This window comes from Myzus persicae, unplaced genomic scaffold (genome assembly GCF_001856785.1).
Source record: "Myzus persicae strain clone G006 unplaced genomic scaffold, MPER_G0061.0, whole genome shotgun sequence".
Classification (NCBI taxonomy): Eukaryota; Metazoa; Arthropoda; class Insecta; order Hemiptera; family Aphididae; genus Myzus; species Myzus persicae.
In genome coordinates, this window is record NW_019104044.1 from 611,377 (window position 1) to 629,628 (window position 18,252).

General features: G+C 35.6%; 1 protein-coding gene across 2 annotated transcripts in view; it reads right to left on the reverse strand.

The window, feature by feature from the left end:
• Nucleotides 1-18,252, reverse strand: part of LOC111037980 (roundabout homolog 2-like) — a 182,481-nt gene that overhangs the window by 16,118 nt on the left and 148,111 nt on the right. For both annotated transcript variants that reach the window (XM_022320880.1, XM_022320881.1), the window contains exons 3-4: nucleotides 3,057-3,210; nucleotides 1,963-2,093 (exon numbers count right to left, since the gene is read on the reverse strand). In XM_022320880.1, the coding sequence (XP_022176572.1) occupies nucleotides 1,963-2,093; nucleotides 3,057-3,210 (285 nt within the window). The remainder of the gene's footprint in view (nucleotides 1-1,962; nucleotides 2,094-3,056; nucleotides 3,211-18,252) is intronic.

The window sequence follows — 18,252 nt, forward strand, 5'->3', positions numbered from 1 at the left end:
GTAATGCGCGAACAACGAATATGTATTATTTTTTTATATACATCCTTATTCGTGCGTATATACTATATATATATATATAATACACGATATACATTATATACATATGTCTTGTAGGTATATATGTATATCATGATGGAAACTGTAGCGGGAGAAACTATATACGACGGAACTTCGCACGTACTTATGTATAATAATTTATACCCACTACGACCTATTATATTATATACTTATATGAAAAACCTTCGGTATAATAATGTGCTGTCCTAAATATATACAATACATTTATATATATATATATGTATGTATATTGTGTATGGGTATGAGCCGGTGATGACGAGTCTATTGCTGGTATTTTTTTTTTTATATTTTGTTATCGTGTAACACGGAATATATATAGCTTTTCGTACGCGCACTGAAGTACAAAAAGTATACCGACTCGACAGGTAGGTCGAAAAGATCCACGCACATAGTATATATATATATATATATGTATATAAATGTAGGTACAATAATATACGCGACGGGCATTTACTATTCCGAGCGCGATTTCATTCTCACCCTCCGGCGGCGGCGGAACATTCGCGGATATTTGCACCCAATATAATCGAATTCACGCGTATACGGAAAAACTAAAAGAGACCGGTATACGATTGTCTGTGTAAATATTGAATGCTTATAATACAGACATGTGTGTGTGCGTGTGTTTTGGGTGGGTGATGTGTGGTGTGCGGCGTGGGGAGAGAACGAGCGCGCACACACTCGATTTCGACCGTGTCGAATTCGTCGTTTTACGATATATTTCTCACGCGGAGCAGTTCAAAACACGACTTACACAATATGGCATATACATAAATATAGGTATGTTATACATTATGCACGCGTGTAAACGCCGCACGAAAGCGTATAAAAAATGTACGACTAATTTCAACGGTCTCGCGGTGTCCGTTCCGTCGGAGCTTGGCAATAAACCACGCGTCGCAGCGTACTTATTTTATCGCGATGGTTTTTGTTCCCTCTCTGAATAATCCCGACGAGACGTGTTTTTTCTCCAACAAACGTTGTCACTAATTAACGTCACATAAATATATAATACAATAAACGACGTACGTATAGTCACAAGCATTACTGCGGCGGGCTCGCCGAGGGACACATTCCGCGGCCCAAAATAATAATCTATCGTTGATTGTGCGGTGCTCGCGAACGCTATAACATTAGATATTATAATATTTCGTCAGCTTATTAGTATGATGGGCACCTACGCTGACCACGTGCTGCGTTTCTTTGCTCGTAAAAAATGCCAACTCACTTAAGATTCGAACTTTGCAGTTAAATTCGTTATAAATTATAATGAACGAAAAATATCCAGTACCTGCTGTTTTATACTATCACTTTATTATAATCTGTAACAAATGGAAACCATTCAAAAACAAACATTTCTGCGTGAGCAAGTCATTAAAATTAAAATTTTGTAAAATACTTGCTTACTTCGTGGTGATACGGAGGTACCGTGCAAATTTCAAGTCTCTAGCATAGTTAGGCTTTACGTTGATCGGTCAATCCTGAATCAGGATACTTCCGATTATATTAGGTATGTAAAGAGATGTTTTTCCTTTATGTACGATTATATTAATTATATTAACGTTTTTAGTAAAATTAAAACATTTTGTCTCACTAATGTTCAGGTTTTATATTTTTTATTTAACGGAAACCACTGTTTTTTTTTTTATAATGTTATGTATTATTCTGAAACAAAATGATGTATTTTTCTTATTATTTATCAATGTTAAAATCAAACCCATTAATAGCGATAATATTGTTCGGTATATTTTATTGTTAGTTTTATTTTTAGTATTTATTTATTACCGAGCATTACACCTAAATACTTAATTAAATTTAAGATGCGGTTAAAAATGAATAAAATTATGTTCTACAACGTATTATCATCATATCACAAATACGTACCGTTTACTGTGAGTTTGGCCGGTGTACTTTCTTTCTTGCCTACAATGTTTTGTGCCACACACAGGTATTCACCACCGTCATCTTGCTTGACGTCTGTAATCATCAGATTGCCACCGTCTACGATTCGCATCCTAAACAAACAAGTCATAATGTCAGTGACGACCTAAGAACTGCAGCTAAATAATACACGTGAAAATATAAATAATATGATAAGCTCAGCATGTGTTATATATATTACATGAATAACAGAACGAACAGTGTGACTACGGTTATAATGGGCCATAAGAGTATTTATTGATTGAGAACAAGTAAATTATAAGCAGTGATGGCAAAATATTCTAATTATATTGTCGATAGACTGATATATAATTAAAATAAATAATGATTCAATTTAACGATTTATAAAAGGCTTAGGTAGGTGTATGATATGACGATGTAAGCATGGTATCGATGTTAAAATAAAAACAATTTTACTATGAAATAAACTAGTTGGTGAAATTGATCTTATATCTGTGTCCATAATTAATTTAGTTTATAACGGCTTTATTTACATAATATTGTTAGTACCTACACTATACTGAGACTGACAAATTCAATTTTGAATATAATATGTTTATTCTCATGTAGCTGGTAATTAACTTTAAATTATTATGGACATAATATGCTTACATAAATTTTAATCATCGGTTAATCATATACACGAATCATTTTCTCTCAACACTGATTATAATTATTATGAGTGAAAAAATATAAGCTGCTCATAGGAATGTAATAAACTATCAGCTGAAATCGATGACAGCAACGATGACAATACATTTGCAGCCGTATTAAGCGGTCATATATATTATTTTATAACGTACCTACCTATACGATAATCGCGGACCGATTAGGTTATATTATACGATATGTTATTTCACATTCGTCGCCGTGGCTATGTTAGTGGAGAGACATCATATAAGTACTAATATAATAAGACGTAATAATATACGCTGAATATTAAACTCGTTAGGGATCTGTCTTATTGAAAAATTACTGTTCTGAGAAAACTTTGCTGCAGTATAATATACATAATATTATGTTATTATGGAGTGTACCTTGTCATCGAATCTATGTGCACGTCTTCTCTGTCTTTCTTCCAAACGACCATTGGATCCGGATGACCTTTCGGTGGACTGCACTCCAGAAGCGCCGTCTGCCCCTGAGCCACTTTCGTGTCTTTCGGCTCCACTCGGAATTCGTCTTTGAGCACTGTAAGCAAACAATAATAATGATTATTAATACATAGGTCAGTCAATGTATATATTTTTTTTTTTGGTTTTTATCGACGATATGTCAAACGCCAGTTTCAGCAGTAACGTATATGTCGTCGGGTTTTTGACGGAAAATATTATCAAACTGCGCGGCATTTGAGCTTAATTCGTAATATGATATGAAATCGACAAGTCGCTGCAGCATTAGAGAATGCAGTGTACTGCACTGTACGCAGTTTTTGGCGTGCAATTAGAAAACAAAATATGAATTCCGATAATTTCTGACTGTATATATTATAATATGTACTAATACCGCAGCTGTGTGCATACAGTTTATACATATATATGTGTGTTTCGGATACGGCGCGGGACGAATATACATACGCAGTTTCGTTAGGTGGGTATGGCGATATGGGACATTTTTTTCGTTATGAAATACGTAAAGGGATTAGGCACACGTTACACGCATTAATATTTTACGGGGGCATGGCAGAATAATATAAATTTTGCATTTTTAAACTTGTTTTCCGCGCCACCGCGTCGCCGTATAAATAAATCCGGATTAAACGCGACACCGGATTATGCACGCGCGTAATAATATGTACATATATATAGTGCAAACGCATTAGATATTGTGACGGGATTTATATGCAGATTGGTCGGTTTGGGGGAGGGGCGGCGTGGGACGATTCGAAAACGAGTAAATTGAAATGTAGCAGGAATTGAAACGCCCGCGAATTAATGAATGAACATGTGAATGGCATTTTCGGTTGCCGCCGATGCACTGGTGCTGCAGGGTGCTGGGTGAGCTGCGGTGGATTCGGTCACAGAGTTTTCTTGACGGTCATAACGGCTAGTGTGGGGAGGCGAATTCCGCGTTTAAAGGGATTAAGACCGGACCCGAGTCGTCGTCGTCGTTAGGGCGGACAAATATTGACAACGCACAAGGGTTGTCATCGTCTCCGTCGCTCATGGTTTTTTTCGTCTCTCTTTACGAGTATTAAATGTATATATATATATATATATAATGTTTATAATGCTACTGTGTAAATATCATATTTTCCCCTCCCGAGAATAATATCTGGTGTTCGTCGCGGCATATGATGTCGAGAAAGAGAAAAATGAAAACACAACAATGACTCACTTTATATATATTAAATTACGGTGTACACGTTACGACTTCTGGCTTATGTCGTACAGAAACGACGTACTTAACGAGCAGTCGAATAAAAAAAATAGAGCGGATTCTCACGAAAAATATTATTATCACCGTCGCATGTACCACTATAATATTTTTATTACTGCGCACACTTAGTTGAAAACCGACAACGATTATGACTATATGTTTTGCATCTATTTCCGATAAAAAGAGACACCGTCGCGGCGGTCGTACTAGCTCGTACGTATAATAATACTACGTTTTCAACGATAAAATACATTACGATATAATAGTGCCGTCTAATATATAAAACAATGTGTTCGGTAGCCGGCGCAAAGAATGACACAAAACGTCCACTAGACGAATAACAATGTTCAGCGTGTAATACGCACGCTAAGAACGTGTACGCGGGCAACGGAGAAGAAACGCTTATATTGATATTCGATTCACGATTGTGTCGCCGGCTACCTTTATACTTACTATTACACAGACGACTGACGAGTATTGTCATATTATCCGTCAAACACGACAGAAAATAGCTTTGAACTCCGACAGTCATCCGCGCCGCATAATATAATTTATATACTACACGCGGAAACGGAAATGATATAATATAATGTGCTGCGCGTTGTTATTATTATTTTTATTATACGTTTAACGATGTGAATTCGAACGTTTTGGCGGTACCCGTATTATATATATATATATATATATATCGGAAAAGTTCAGATGGAAAATAAATACAAGACGACGGGCGACGATAAAGGTCATGAATAGATTAACGCCGTCGACTAGCTGCCGCCGGGGAGGCGGAGATTGCAGCAGAAACAGCAGGGAAAAGGGCGGGGGTTATTTTAAAAGTGAGAAATTTCTAACGCGACTTTGTATGTATATATATATCGGTATACCTGCGCACTTTGGCTACGTGATATATATTTTTATTTAACCCGGAGAACTTTTGAAAAGCACTCCGAAGGCCGCTTCCGCGTATGTATACATAGATATATATATCCTTGCGCAACACACGCGCGGAGGAATTTCAAACGATTCACCTTAAACATATTATATTATCGTAGGTGCGAGTGCGTCGATCTGCCCATATGTGTGTATACTGTGTTCCGTACAGACGTTGATATATTATGTGTCTATGCACATGGGTCGGCAGCGTTGAAAGAGTTTGGAATTGAAAAAAGAATGCTCACAATTCGTGTATTTTGTATATTTATGCGATGTGTCGTGGATGGCGGACACCGCGATTCTATCGATCGATCGTAAATAATAAACAGATAAGTGGATACTTCGTCGATATTCGATAATGCGAATAGACAACTCATCTAAGATCGAAACGTTTCGTCACTGTCTCAGCTCTAGTGTTACATATTATATACTGTAGGTGCTATTCTTTCAGTGGCCTTGCAGGCCATCGTATACATTTTCACTATTTATATCAGCAGATGATCTCGCCGACAGACGACATAATGCAGTTATCAGAAGTCGAGTATAATAGTTATAAACTGTTCGATTACGACGATCTCATGTCTAGACGAATTAAATACGCCGATGTTCGCGGTGTTTCAACTTTGCCGGTACGATATTAATGTATATACCTAGTATAGATTAGGCACACTTAAATAATATTAGCTATTTTTAAGTGTAGTCAACTCGACTATAGATCGCAGTGGGTTACCGTTTGAATGGCTATATGTTTAGGAATATATTTTCCACAAACACAAGACGGGCATATCGGAAGACGACTATTTAAAACGTGCATCTAGCGCTGAGTTATAGAAATAGGCAGTTAAAATTTGAATTCCCTCATATTTTGTTCGTAAACAGCTCATTTTAATCGTCCTCCGAGAAGAACCTCATTAATAATGAGAAATTGGTATTAGGCTATATAAAGAGTGCAGTTTCAGTTAAACGTGTTTGGGTGTAAGTACCTACATGACGTACAGGTACCCAAAATTACGGCTGCTGCGCCGACTCACCGACTCTATTTATAACATAGACTATTTAACTCTCTCCCAGAGACGACGTCTTGTGTACCAAAACGTGATCACTAATAACAGTTTTTAGTTTAAATATGCCATACACTCGAATACCTGTATATTATTGTAATATATTGTATAATAGTAGCTTAATAGGTGCACGCGGCCAACGTCGTCGGTCGGTAATCGTCGTCAATGGGCGGCGAGCTGCAGTGCCTATATATAGTGACGTCCGCCGAAGAACAAATATATTATATATATATTATAATAATAATCACCGAGACGATTGATTTTTCTCCTGCAGTTAATATTATATACCTACCGAACTCGGCGGAGAACGCATGTTTTCGGGTAATCGACCACCGCGCACTTGAGGCCGGTTAGTATAACAGTGTATACATGTATGTGTTTAATATTAGCCGAAGAATTATATTGATGAACGACCGGGCCTTGGTGTATACTTAATGAGGTGTAAGAACCGGCTACCGGTGCTGCCACACACGCGATCGTACACGCAACGAAGTGAAGATGACACGCGGGCCGGCCATATTATGCAGGAGAAATAATATTGTAATATATTATTATTTGTCCGGCGGCGCCCACACGGAATATATTTGGGAAAATAAAAATTATTATTTTTGTATAACTATAACGGCGACGACGGCGGCGGCGACGGCGCGACGAGTACCTACGCCACCCGATTATTTATGAAAAGAAAAAAAAAACGAAAAAAGGTCACAGACGACGGCTGGCGTTTATTTTATTATATATCGTCATCATCGACGAGACGACTACGAGCTACTATTATTATTGAGTTTTTTTTTCCGACCTCTAGAGAAAATATCATAATAATAATAAAATAATATATAACGAAAGCTTTTTCTCGTCCCTCGTTATGACGGCATAGAGACCAGCCTCGCCGCCGCCGCATAATAATTATTATAATTAACTCGAGCAGCGCGTTTAGGTGGACAAAAAATAATGTACACACAACAAAATAATATTGTCGGCGGGCATTTTTTTCACCCGTATAAACTGCTGCACGTCACGTCCCACACTTTAAAACTATCGAGACACGCGCTGAGTGCGAGAGAGTGATGAGTGTGAGAACGGGCGAGGGATAAGTGAGAAACGAATAGAGCCCACACGCGCTCGCTCGACGCCCGCCCGGTACAAGCGGCGGGGGCGATAAGTCATATTTCAGTTTTCGGAATTTTTGATTTTTTTTTTTTCAAAGAGTTTTCCGGCATAGGTACTAGATTATATTATATATACATAGGTATATAACATAATTGCAGCTCACTTCCCGCAGTTGATGACGCCTCCTCTAATAGGGATTTCAATCAGGCTATAATTATAGTAAGAAGGTACCCGTTGTACAGCAGTAGCACAACTATAACATATTATATTTGGAGGTGTATCAACGCGGCGTATACCACACGCCAATCGTATACCACAACTCTTGGTTACATATAGTCGGATATCGACCAAGAATGATTAGGGAAGGAAATACATTTTTTTAAATTACTTAATTTCCCTCATTCGGTCTCATTGGAATACCTGCGGACTCATATATACCTAAATGAGATATGACCCGACTATCGTTTAATCTAAATCAGACAAAATGAATAACCTCCGATAATATTTACAAAAGAATTGGACATGAGATAATATTAAATGTATTTATAATTTATTGGCGCGCGCGTGTCGCGGCCATATAACGCTATTTTCGCCATACCTGTGTTAGTAATATGTGTATCTGCACAAGACGAGCCTCCCCCCCTCCCTCTAACCACCATATAAATTATTTACGTATAATTATTTACTAAGCACACAAATCTAATATGTTTGGTAAGGACATTCCGGACCACTCTGTATAAACACTGGTATCTCCCCTACCTAATACGGAAGTACGGTGGCGAGGGCGTTTTATCATTATTATTGTAGGCATAATAATATAATATACACATATAATATATACCTACCTGTAAAGGCGAAAACACACTCAAGACATTCATTACTTATACACACCATAAACAATATAAGTTTCAGCTCCTCTAGCTTCTCCCCCTCCTCCTCCTGCTCCTCCTCCACCTCCTCCTCCTCGTCATCTTTTTCCTCGTGCCACCAAGGCTTTTATGGCCAAACTCGGAGGCGCAGAAGTGGCGCACGCGTTTTCCGGAAATACCGACGGGAATAGAGACGTTTGATATATTTCCCGGGTTTTTATATATATAATATTATACGTTTCGCGTTCACAATAAATCAACGGACGCGTCGCTGGAGACTCGCAACAAACGGACATTCCTGCAGTGACGTCCGATAAAGTATAACGCAATAATAATAATAATAATATATATAATATACGTTTTCCGGACGCGTCCTCTGCTGCTGCGGCGGCGGCGGCGTAGGTATACTCGCGGGTCGTGCAACATAAACGCGGGTCAGCGGCGGTGGCGGGTGGGCCTGCTGCACGTGACAGTCAGCCAATTTCGAGCCAAGTCCGCCGAGTTTAATGATAATAATAATAATAATAATAATAATAATAATATACTCAAAAATAATAGTATTATACTCTAGCAAACCGCCGCCCGCCGTACATCGAGTTACGAGTTATGAGATACTATAATACGTGTGCAGACAATTAAATCACAATAATATTCGCGAGGTCCGGCAGTGTCGAGGACGGGCGAGGCGGTGTCAGGTGGGGATGACGGTATTAATATAGTATATTATTGTTATTATATAGTTATTCGGCGGAGGTGTCGTTGATTTATTATTATTATTTTTTATTATATTTTTACAGAGTGCGATATAGTTTTTGTCCACCCAAATTAACGGTGCGATAATGCTTCCAGTCCGTTCGTACAATAATATATGCTAGTGTGCACAATGGAGCGAGATCAGTGAGTTTTTTTTCGCTTCACCGTCGTTTCGGACGACGCATGTAATAGTGACGACGGACCGAGAGAGAAAAAATACGAAAAACCATATTTGCTGAAATTGTAATAACATCGGATCCAGAAAACCCCATTATATTATATTATACGTATACATTATATACGAATCACGATCCAAATACGGTTCATTATTCATACAAAATGAGAACGCGCTGACCCGATATAATAGCTGGCATATAGGTTTGGCGCTAATAGCGTTTTCATTTCTGTCAGACGACGGAATTAAACGGCAACATATTTATTATTTATATATATAATAATACACTGCAGGTAGGTACATCGATTATCAATTCATTCGATTAACCGTACATTAATTCCACTACAGTATCAAAGCACACGCACTTTGATGACGGCATAATATTGAATACTATTGTACATAATATTGTACATTTGTATTTTATGTACACGGCGCAAATATATACTCGCCCCAGTCATTTTATCCTTCAATAATCAATATATTCAAGTTATGGTTTTTGGCACTTTTGAGTATACTCGAGACCATATTTTCAAATACTTATCATACTTTAAAATGAGATACGCTCTTTTTTTTTTACTGTAAATAGTTTGGCAGATTATACAATATGTGAGATTGTAAATAGATTTATAATAATATTAATATAAATAAAAATTCGGAAGAATAGTTCCTGAATATTATTAACTTTTTATTAAACTGAGAATATTATTCCACGGTAATATGGTATCAAGGTATCAAATGTGATTAGATTATTAAAGTAATTAATTTCCAAAGTTCCATTTACATAATAATCTAGGATTTTATGTTTGTGAAAATAGTTCGAGTATAATTATAAGTAGGTACTAGACTGAATATTAAATTATTTTTTTTTTTATACATTTATTCGGCGGAAACACTGGGTTTTGGAACTAACATAAAGTATTTGATAAAATTAAGTCACATTAAAAATAATAAAATTGTTAAAAAAAGGAGAGAAAAAAATAGGAAATATAAAAATTATTAAATTGTATAATAATATAAAAAGTCCAAATAGGTGATAAAAAATGAAGAAATACCTACATAAGGCTTATGTATCAATAAATTTTATATTTTTGATTGTTTTTTACGATATAAATTCGAGTAGTTAGAACTTAAGAAGACGTTGTGATGGGTTCTAGGCTCAGAGATTCAGCAAGGGGGTCCGAGCTTTTCAGTGTGCCCCTCTCCTTCATATTTAATGTAAGAATAATATTGAGTTTAGTGATTCAGAAACTATATTTTGTTTAAATTGTGATTTAATGTATACAAATATGGTGTTTAAGTCTATATATCTACGAAAATTCCAAAAGTCAGAATGTACCATTTGAATAAATAAATTATTAATGGATAAAAGAATGGTGAGCAATGAGCATGCTCGTAAAACACTTTGTATTTGATAAACAGAATAATCGTATCGCAAGCATACAACCGTATGTACCTACTGACAATGGGTTAATATTATCTTACGATGAATGAGTGGAAGCAATAACGAAAACAGTAAGTAATCAAAATACCGTCAACGAATCACCTACACGGATCAAGAATAAGAGGACCTTTTAGAAAGTCTTGTCTTAGTAAAAACAACTCGCAGGACGGAATAAATTATTTTACAAGACTCGGGGAACACTGATGAATATCTAATTATTATCCAAACAGTTGAAACAATACGGCGAGAATGCATTGTTAACGGCTAAAATCGTAGTCTGCAGAACCGCATGGGACGGTGTTATGTATTTATCGATACCTTATCCTCAAACGCTATCGAGTTATAATTTATTCATTATTTTGAATAATTAGCTGTAGGTACATTGATTGAGTTATTTATGGTTGTTGTATATTGTTTAACACAATCGTTATTATGATATATTTATACAATTCGACAATTATTTAACAAAATTGAAAAATATTATGGGTAAAAAAACATTATTGATATTTTACAACGTATTGCATGCAACTCCACATTACTACTAAGATACAATTGAGTGACTGATTAATATAAGAACAATACTGAATTGTATATAACTAACGAATCAAAATTAACAAGCCGAATTAATAACGTAGATAAAAAAATAACGTAATAATTAGGCTTAGTAGATTTCTTTAAAAAATAAAATTGTTTTAATAACAATATAATCGAATAACTTTGGCTTCCGAGGAAATAACGAAATTATAATTTTAATGAAAAATGTTTAGCGTACCCTCGCGCGACGGACGATTCCTATCAAAATAAACGCCATGTACTCGGGCGAAAAATATATTACATACGTAGTATAATAAAAACGCCGGCTCTTTTAGGGCGCCATCGGATATCCGGTAGTAGAAAATATATATATAATAATAAAATATGTAATAATGATCGGAGATTAATATATTTCGAACACAAATCGAATAGGGCCCAGACGGCAATATCTTGGATTCGCAATCTCTTTTTATGGCGCGTATATGGTCTCGCACAACCAACCGTATACCGCCCCATTCCGGAGAGCCGACCACATTGCCTGGGAAAAACCGTCGTGTACGCATTATGTTATTGGCGTTTTCCACGGCAAAAGGCCCTTTTTGTGCCCGAGAGAGATGGAATGATGGAGTGAGATGGAGAGAGGTGGAGATGGGCTGAGAGAGAGAGAGTGAGAGAGAGAGGACGAGGGCAATGTTTGAAAAGGTTCCAAGATACACACACACGCTCGATGTACGGTACACAATGTTTTTATTTTCTCTTCTTATTTTGGATCCAATCCAAACAAACTACTTTGTTTTAAACCCCCCGACCCACGTGCGATAAAACCCCATTACAAAAGCACAGTGTACTTGGTGACTCGGAAAAATATCGTCAGCGTTTTCGTGGCCGACGGACGTTTTTCAATTTATGTCATGTCGATCGACCGAATATATATATTATACATGCATATACATAATATATATATATTATATATACATATATATACATATATATACATATACATATATATAAATGCACCGCAACCCGTACAATGGACACGTTATTAAAGTTGGCATTTTAAGGACAAAGCCTTCCGGTGTGGTTTTTAGAGAGCGCGGTGGTGGTGCTGTTGCAGGAGTCGAGGCGGGGATGTCGCGTGGTTTAATCCTGTTAAAAGTCCTCCCGACAGCCGACAAGAAATATCAAAAAAAAAAAATTAATTAAATTGTCTCTCGTGTGTTGCCTATGGGGGTGAAAAAAAAATGTCCAGGCATGCCCTTTGGAGGGAAAACCACAAATGCGTGAAAGAGGTTGCTGACACAATGAATTGGAACAATAAACAGCTGCAGTAGCCTTTAATGAAATAGTCCGGTAATCGCGTTAAACTCGTATAGGCTGCAATTAAATGTATATTAACGGCGTGTATCTGATGTATAATATGATCAATTAATAATATTATTAGTTGGATGAGCCGCGATTATTAGATGAGATTTGAAACGATAAGAAATAATAATTTGAATTACTTCTTTATAAACAGGTTAATTTAAGCACATATTATTTTGTCAGAACATTTGTTTACTTGCAAAGTTATAGGCACTTTTGTATCCACCTAAAACAGTTTTTTTTTCTGGTGACCGGCATAACTACTTCAGAGCAAAACATTTTTTTTAATCAAAAACACGAATATTTTCTAAGAAATTGAGCTTAATTTAAAAAAAAGAAATTGTCTAACATAATATTATATAATTTATAAATCCGTGTATTACCACGCGCACATAATTTATGAATATTAATAAAAACATAAGCACAATAATAAGGTGTAGGTATCACTATAAGTTTTTATATGCAGCTTTGAATATAAGGAGACTACGGAGTGAACTGAAATTTCTATACCATGAAAATGACTATGGGGAAAAATGTCCAGACGTTTTGCAATTTAGAGCGTAGTTCTATTATAATAACAAGCTATCTCGTTGGACCTAATTTCATTGGTTATATTTTCATTTCTGATGACATGGTTATTTATCATAAGTTTTAATGTTTCATTGAAGTGGTCGATAATAACGAAGACTGCTACTACAACGGTCGGAACAAAATTACACGAGCTCTTTCCATCTATTGAACTCGAAGGGTTAGACAAATATTTACAGGAGGTTTACGTTAGTCGAGTCAAACGGAATGGCGAAAATTGGTCGAGAGTCCAAGGTAATAACGTGAAACCCGATTTATCCGGAAAATGATGTTAATACACTATATAGAAACTTTTACAGTATACTTCACCGAAGTTTACTCCCCATTCTGTGTACTAAGCTATCCTGTAAAGTACACCACTTGAGAGTAAATTATAGTTCAAACACTTTGATGACTTTTTTATAAAAGTCGTTATTTCTATATTCGATAATAAAATCAACCCGTCGACTCGTGATGGTATTTTACAGTAAACTACGGCTATAGATAAAAATCGTTGATTATACACAATAATATACAATATTATTAAGTAGATATTAATATATTGGAATTTTAAAAATTAACTAATAACGAACATCGGTATTTTTGTATTATTATTACATTTCTTGAACAACTAAAATATTTTCAAACTTAATAAAAAAATCTCAATTACATAATTGCACTAAACATTTTGATATAGCAGCAGTATACTTTAAAGGCTGTTAAAATATAATACAAACATTAAATCAAACGAATCGTTATAACTTATCTGCAGCTTATGACTTTAAAATATTGAACTTACAATAGGCATGATGTTAAAAGTTGAACATCATAATAATTACATTTAATTAATTAGGAAGTGTCGTACTGCAGATGATAAAACAATAATAAATACGTCTCGTATAATGTTGTCTGATAAAATATCACACAGTGGAACAATCAACAATATATTTTTATATATATGTATACACCAATGTAGGTACGTGGAGCAAAAGAACAATCGTAAAACGTCAGTCGTGATTTTACAATCGAAAGTCGGACATCATTATACTCCTCCATCGGTGGGCCGTAGGCGAAAAAAAGTATCCCGAGGGGTTCGAACTGCCGATAACTGAATTTGGATTTGACACGTTTTCTCGAGTTTCCGATCAAAAGCTTAAAGGATTTTAAAAAAGACGAGCTATCGTAGCGTCCTGCAGCGTGCATTGCTTATTAGGTGTATGCGATACACCAACGGAATTATTTAGTTTATTATTGCTGTGCGTTCTCTTAGAACGGTAACGAGTTTTGTGTTTCACTCTTCTACAATAATATCCTGAGACTGCGGCTCGTCTTAAAATTATTTATATTTGCGTTTTTTCCCAAGTAAGTACCTATTCAGATATAATTATATTATTATGTATACCAATATTTTAACGTTTATTAATTATCGAAGTAATAATAATATAATTACATATTATTATTTTTTATAATTCAAAGTCATCACAAAACAACGTCATTATTGTTTTTAATCGTCATAATATTTCTTGAGTTTTATTTTTTTTACCTTCTTGAAAGAAAGAGAACATTTTTATATGTATAAATATATTATTATGATATTTCCGTTAATACTTGTCAATGGGTGTTAACATAATATTTTTAAATATTCACCTAGTATCGGGTCGACACTTGGACACGGTATGTGGTCATGTCGACAATATCCACGTTAAATATGGCAACGATAAAATTCTTATTACTGTTATTATTATTATTATTATTATTATTATTATTGTACTCGGTTCGCTCGGGCGGAGAGCGTGGCTGCGGCAGAGTTCTGCGGTAAATCAACTATATATAATATAATGAAGATGACGAAGAAGATAATAATATGATAAAATATAAGTATAAAACATTATCGTATAGTATAAACATGAAGAGAGAAAAGAGAACACGGCTAGACACGCCCACGGTGCATAGTGTGCAGACTGCACTGCAGTGTTGTGTTCTTAACGCCGTTGTATATTGAAACAACACTATCGTGGCCGTTAAAATACTTAATGGATCCGGTATATACCACATATACCGTGGTCGAGGGCACCCTATCGCGCGCGTCGGCGCGGTGTGATCTACACGAAATCCCGAAAAAATTATCGTTATCGTCCGAGTGTATATTTTCCGCGGCACGGACCTCGTCCTCCGCCGCCACAGACCGGTCACCGACACACGACGTGTCTACAGTGTGTTTTAATTATCCTATATATATGTACGTATACCTGATGATGTGGTATATATATTTCAGCGGACGTTTGGGACGCGACCGAAAATTTTTTTTTTAAATACGTGTTTTGTATACATGTATATGCGAGCATGTTCGATGAAAATTATGTATATATGTACGCACGTTTACTGCTGCTGCTGCTGCAGATAAATACTGGACGACAACGACGACGATACGTGTTTAACGTCGGATCTGTGGTTTTTAATGGGAAACTATAGGCCGTTACAACGACGAAGACAACGACGACGACGACGATTATTATTATAATATGCACGAGGAACCGGCTACATTGCTGCAGGTATTGTAGGTATTTAATAATATTTAAATTTACAAGAATCTACGTATTTAAACACATTTCACTAGCGTTCCAGTTTCTATGGCCGAAACGTGGCTGCAGCTGCTCGATAGTGGGGATATAATCTAATATAATAATATAATAAATATATTATAAATGTGTGCTACAAAATTCAGAGACAGAAATAAATCAAACAAGAAATTTAAAAAATCGTTTGACGTTTAAAAATGAGATCCAAAATTGTTTACACATTACTACAATGTAGATAGTCTTATATATTATATTTGCTTACAATAACACCTATAAATTTTAGATTATTATTTTGATTTTGTTCTCCGTATACGTACCCATGCTTATAATTTGTCTGCGATCTGCAGAAACATTGAAGTTATTTTACTTCGTATTTTTTTCAGTCTATTCCTCCAAACAACACACGTTTACCTTCCATCCGTACTTCACTACGTTTTAGTTACTATTTTAAATGTAACGTCTATTGTCAACAATAATAATCGGTTACAAGTTACAACATATTATTACAATACAATACGTAAACACTGAACGTGTTCATCGATACGCGTGTATAATTTATATACTTTGTATTATTTTTTACTTTTAATAATATTTCACGCGTTTAAAGAATGAATTACCATAAGAAACCTCACTATTTTGAACGCCCGAAAAAGGTTAAAATCCACCGCTAATGGTTATTTAAGCGGTATATTCCGATCCCTCCCCCCATTTAAGAGACCGACACTAAATACAGAACTAAGCTATAATGGTATTAAGAATCGATTAACAAAATCGCCATCTAAATTACAAACACAACAGAGACGATGAGTGTGTGTGTGTGTGTGTGTGTGTGTGTGTACAGGATGACTGTATATGTCGGTCGGTTTGTGAGCGCGGGGATCCTTTTAAACGTAATTTGAAGGACAAGGGTAAAACGGCCATTGTGATGCCAGAGACGGACGGGTAATGGATCCTGGTCCGACAGAATGAATATCTCCCACCCTCCACGAATGCGCACTGAAAGGTGTCGATGACGAAGCAAGTATTATATTATGTATATATATATATATATATATATACATAGTGTATACATATACATTTGAAAGATATCGGTGATGCCGTGTGTTCCATACAAGATCTCCGGTGTTTGGGATTTCGGGAGGTGTAAAACGATGTCTGCAAAGGAATCTAAATGGCGTCGGGTCGGCGGCCGTTTTCATTGAAATCAGCCTTTGCCCCCCAACACCACCACACTCACACTCTACCACTACATCAGCCACTCGCGGAGATAAGAGAGAATATAGCGGGGCGTTCGGAAAGTGTGTGAGTGCGAATAAGGGAGAAGATATGCTTTTGAAAAAAAAAGCTTTTATACATATATATATATATTTATTTATATATATTATACACACTTATTGTTATTACGAGCAGAGGAAAATAGCAAAAAGTATATAAAATATATATCTATAATATGTATACAGACAAAAAATAAATAAAATAAAACCCAGAGATCTCATCCCCGTCTCGTTTGTCGTATTCAAAAGTTCCGCTTTTACGGGGCCGAAAGGAATAAATAATATCGTTTCTCCTGCAGCTCCGTATATATACACGTGTATACGTATTCCCGTTTATAAAGAGTCAAGTCATGAGTGAAAAAAGTTCAAAAAGCAAACTCTTTTATGGTCGCCCTTATTTTTTTCTCGGTTCAGCTATTCAATTTGTATGTGAAAAAAAAAAATTCTTAGTTGAAAGTTAATTTGATTTTTCAGACTCATCTCACTCACAAAGATAACCGACGAGTCACGTGTAATCGGATGCGAAAAATAACCAACATAAAACGCACGCCTAAACGTTCGCGCTTATTCTGCATCAAATACCCATCTAACATATATTAAACTTCCAGCTCCTTTGAATCCCCCTCCACTCCTTATTAAAGTTATTGCGTTTACTATATATTATACTATTATATGCCTACAACAGACCAGCGGGGCGCACCCAGAATCCTATACGTGAAGATAAGTACAATATTATAAAATATATACCTGTTATACATCCCTAATCCCTATACATTTTCACAGATTTTCGTTGAAACTTGCAAAATAAATTATTAGAATCCTAATAAAAATATAGAAGTATAGTACGAATATAATTCTAATTTTTAAACCATTGCGACTAAACTATGGTTACATATTATATAAATAAGTAAAACGTGTAAAAATGATTTTTAAAAAAACAGCACGAGGAAAATCTATGAATCATAAATATGTTTTTGTTAATAAGTTAATATAGCATGATCACGAAAACTTTACGTAAAAATCGGCCGGAAACCTAAAACGTTTATCCAGTCCGAAAAATTGTGTAAGCCTATTATTGATTGTTCTCCGTTGCGTTATAATCGTAGAATAATATACAGCTATATGCGCATAATTCCTGTATTGTAATTTGGATTATGAAAATACAAATTGTTTCTAAATACGAATACGCATAATATATA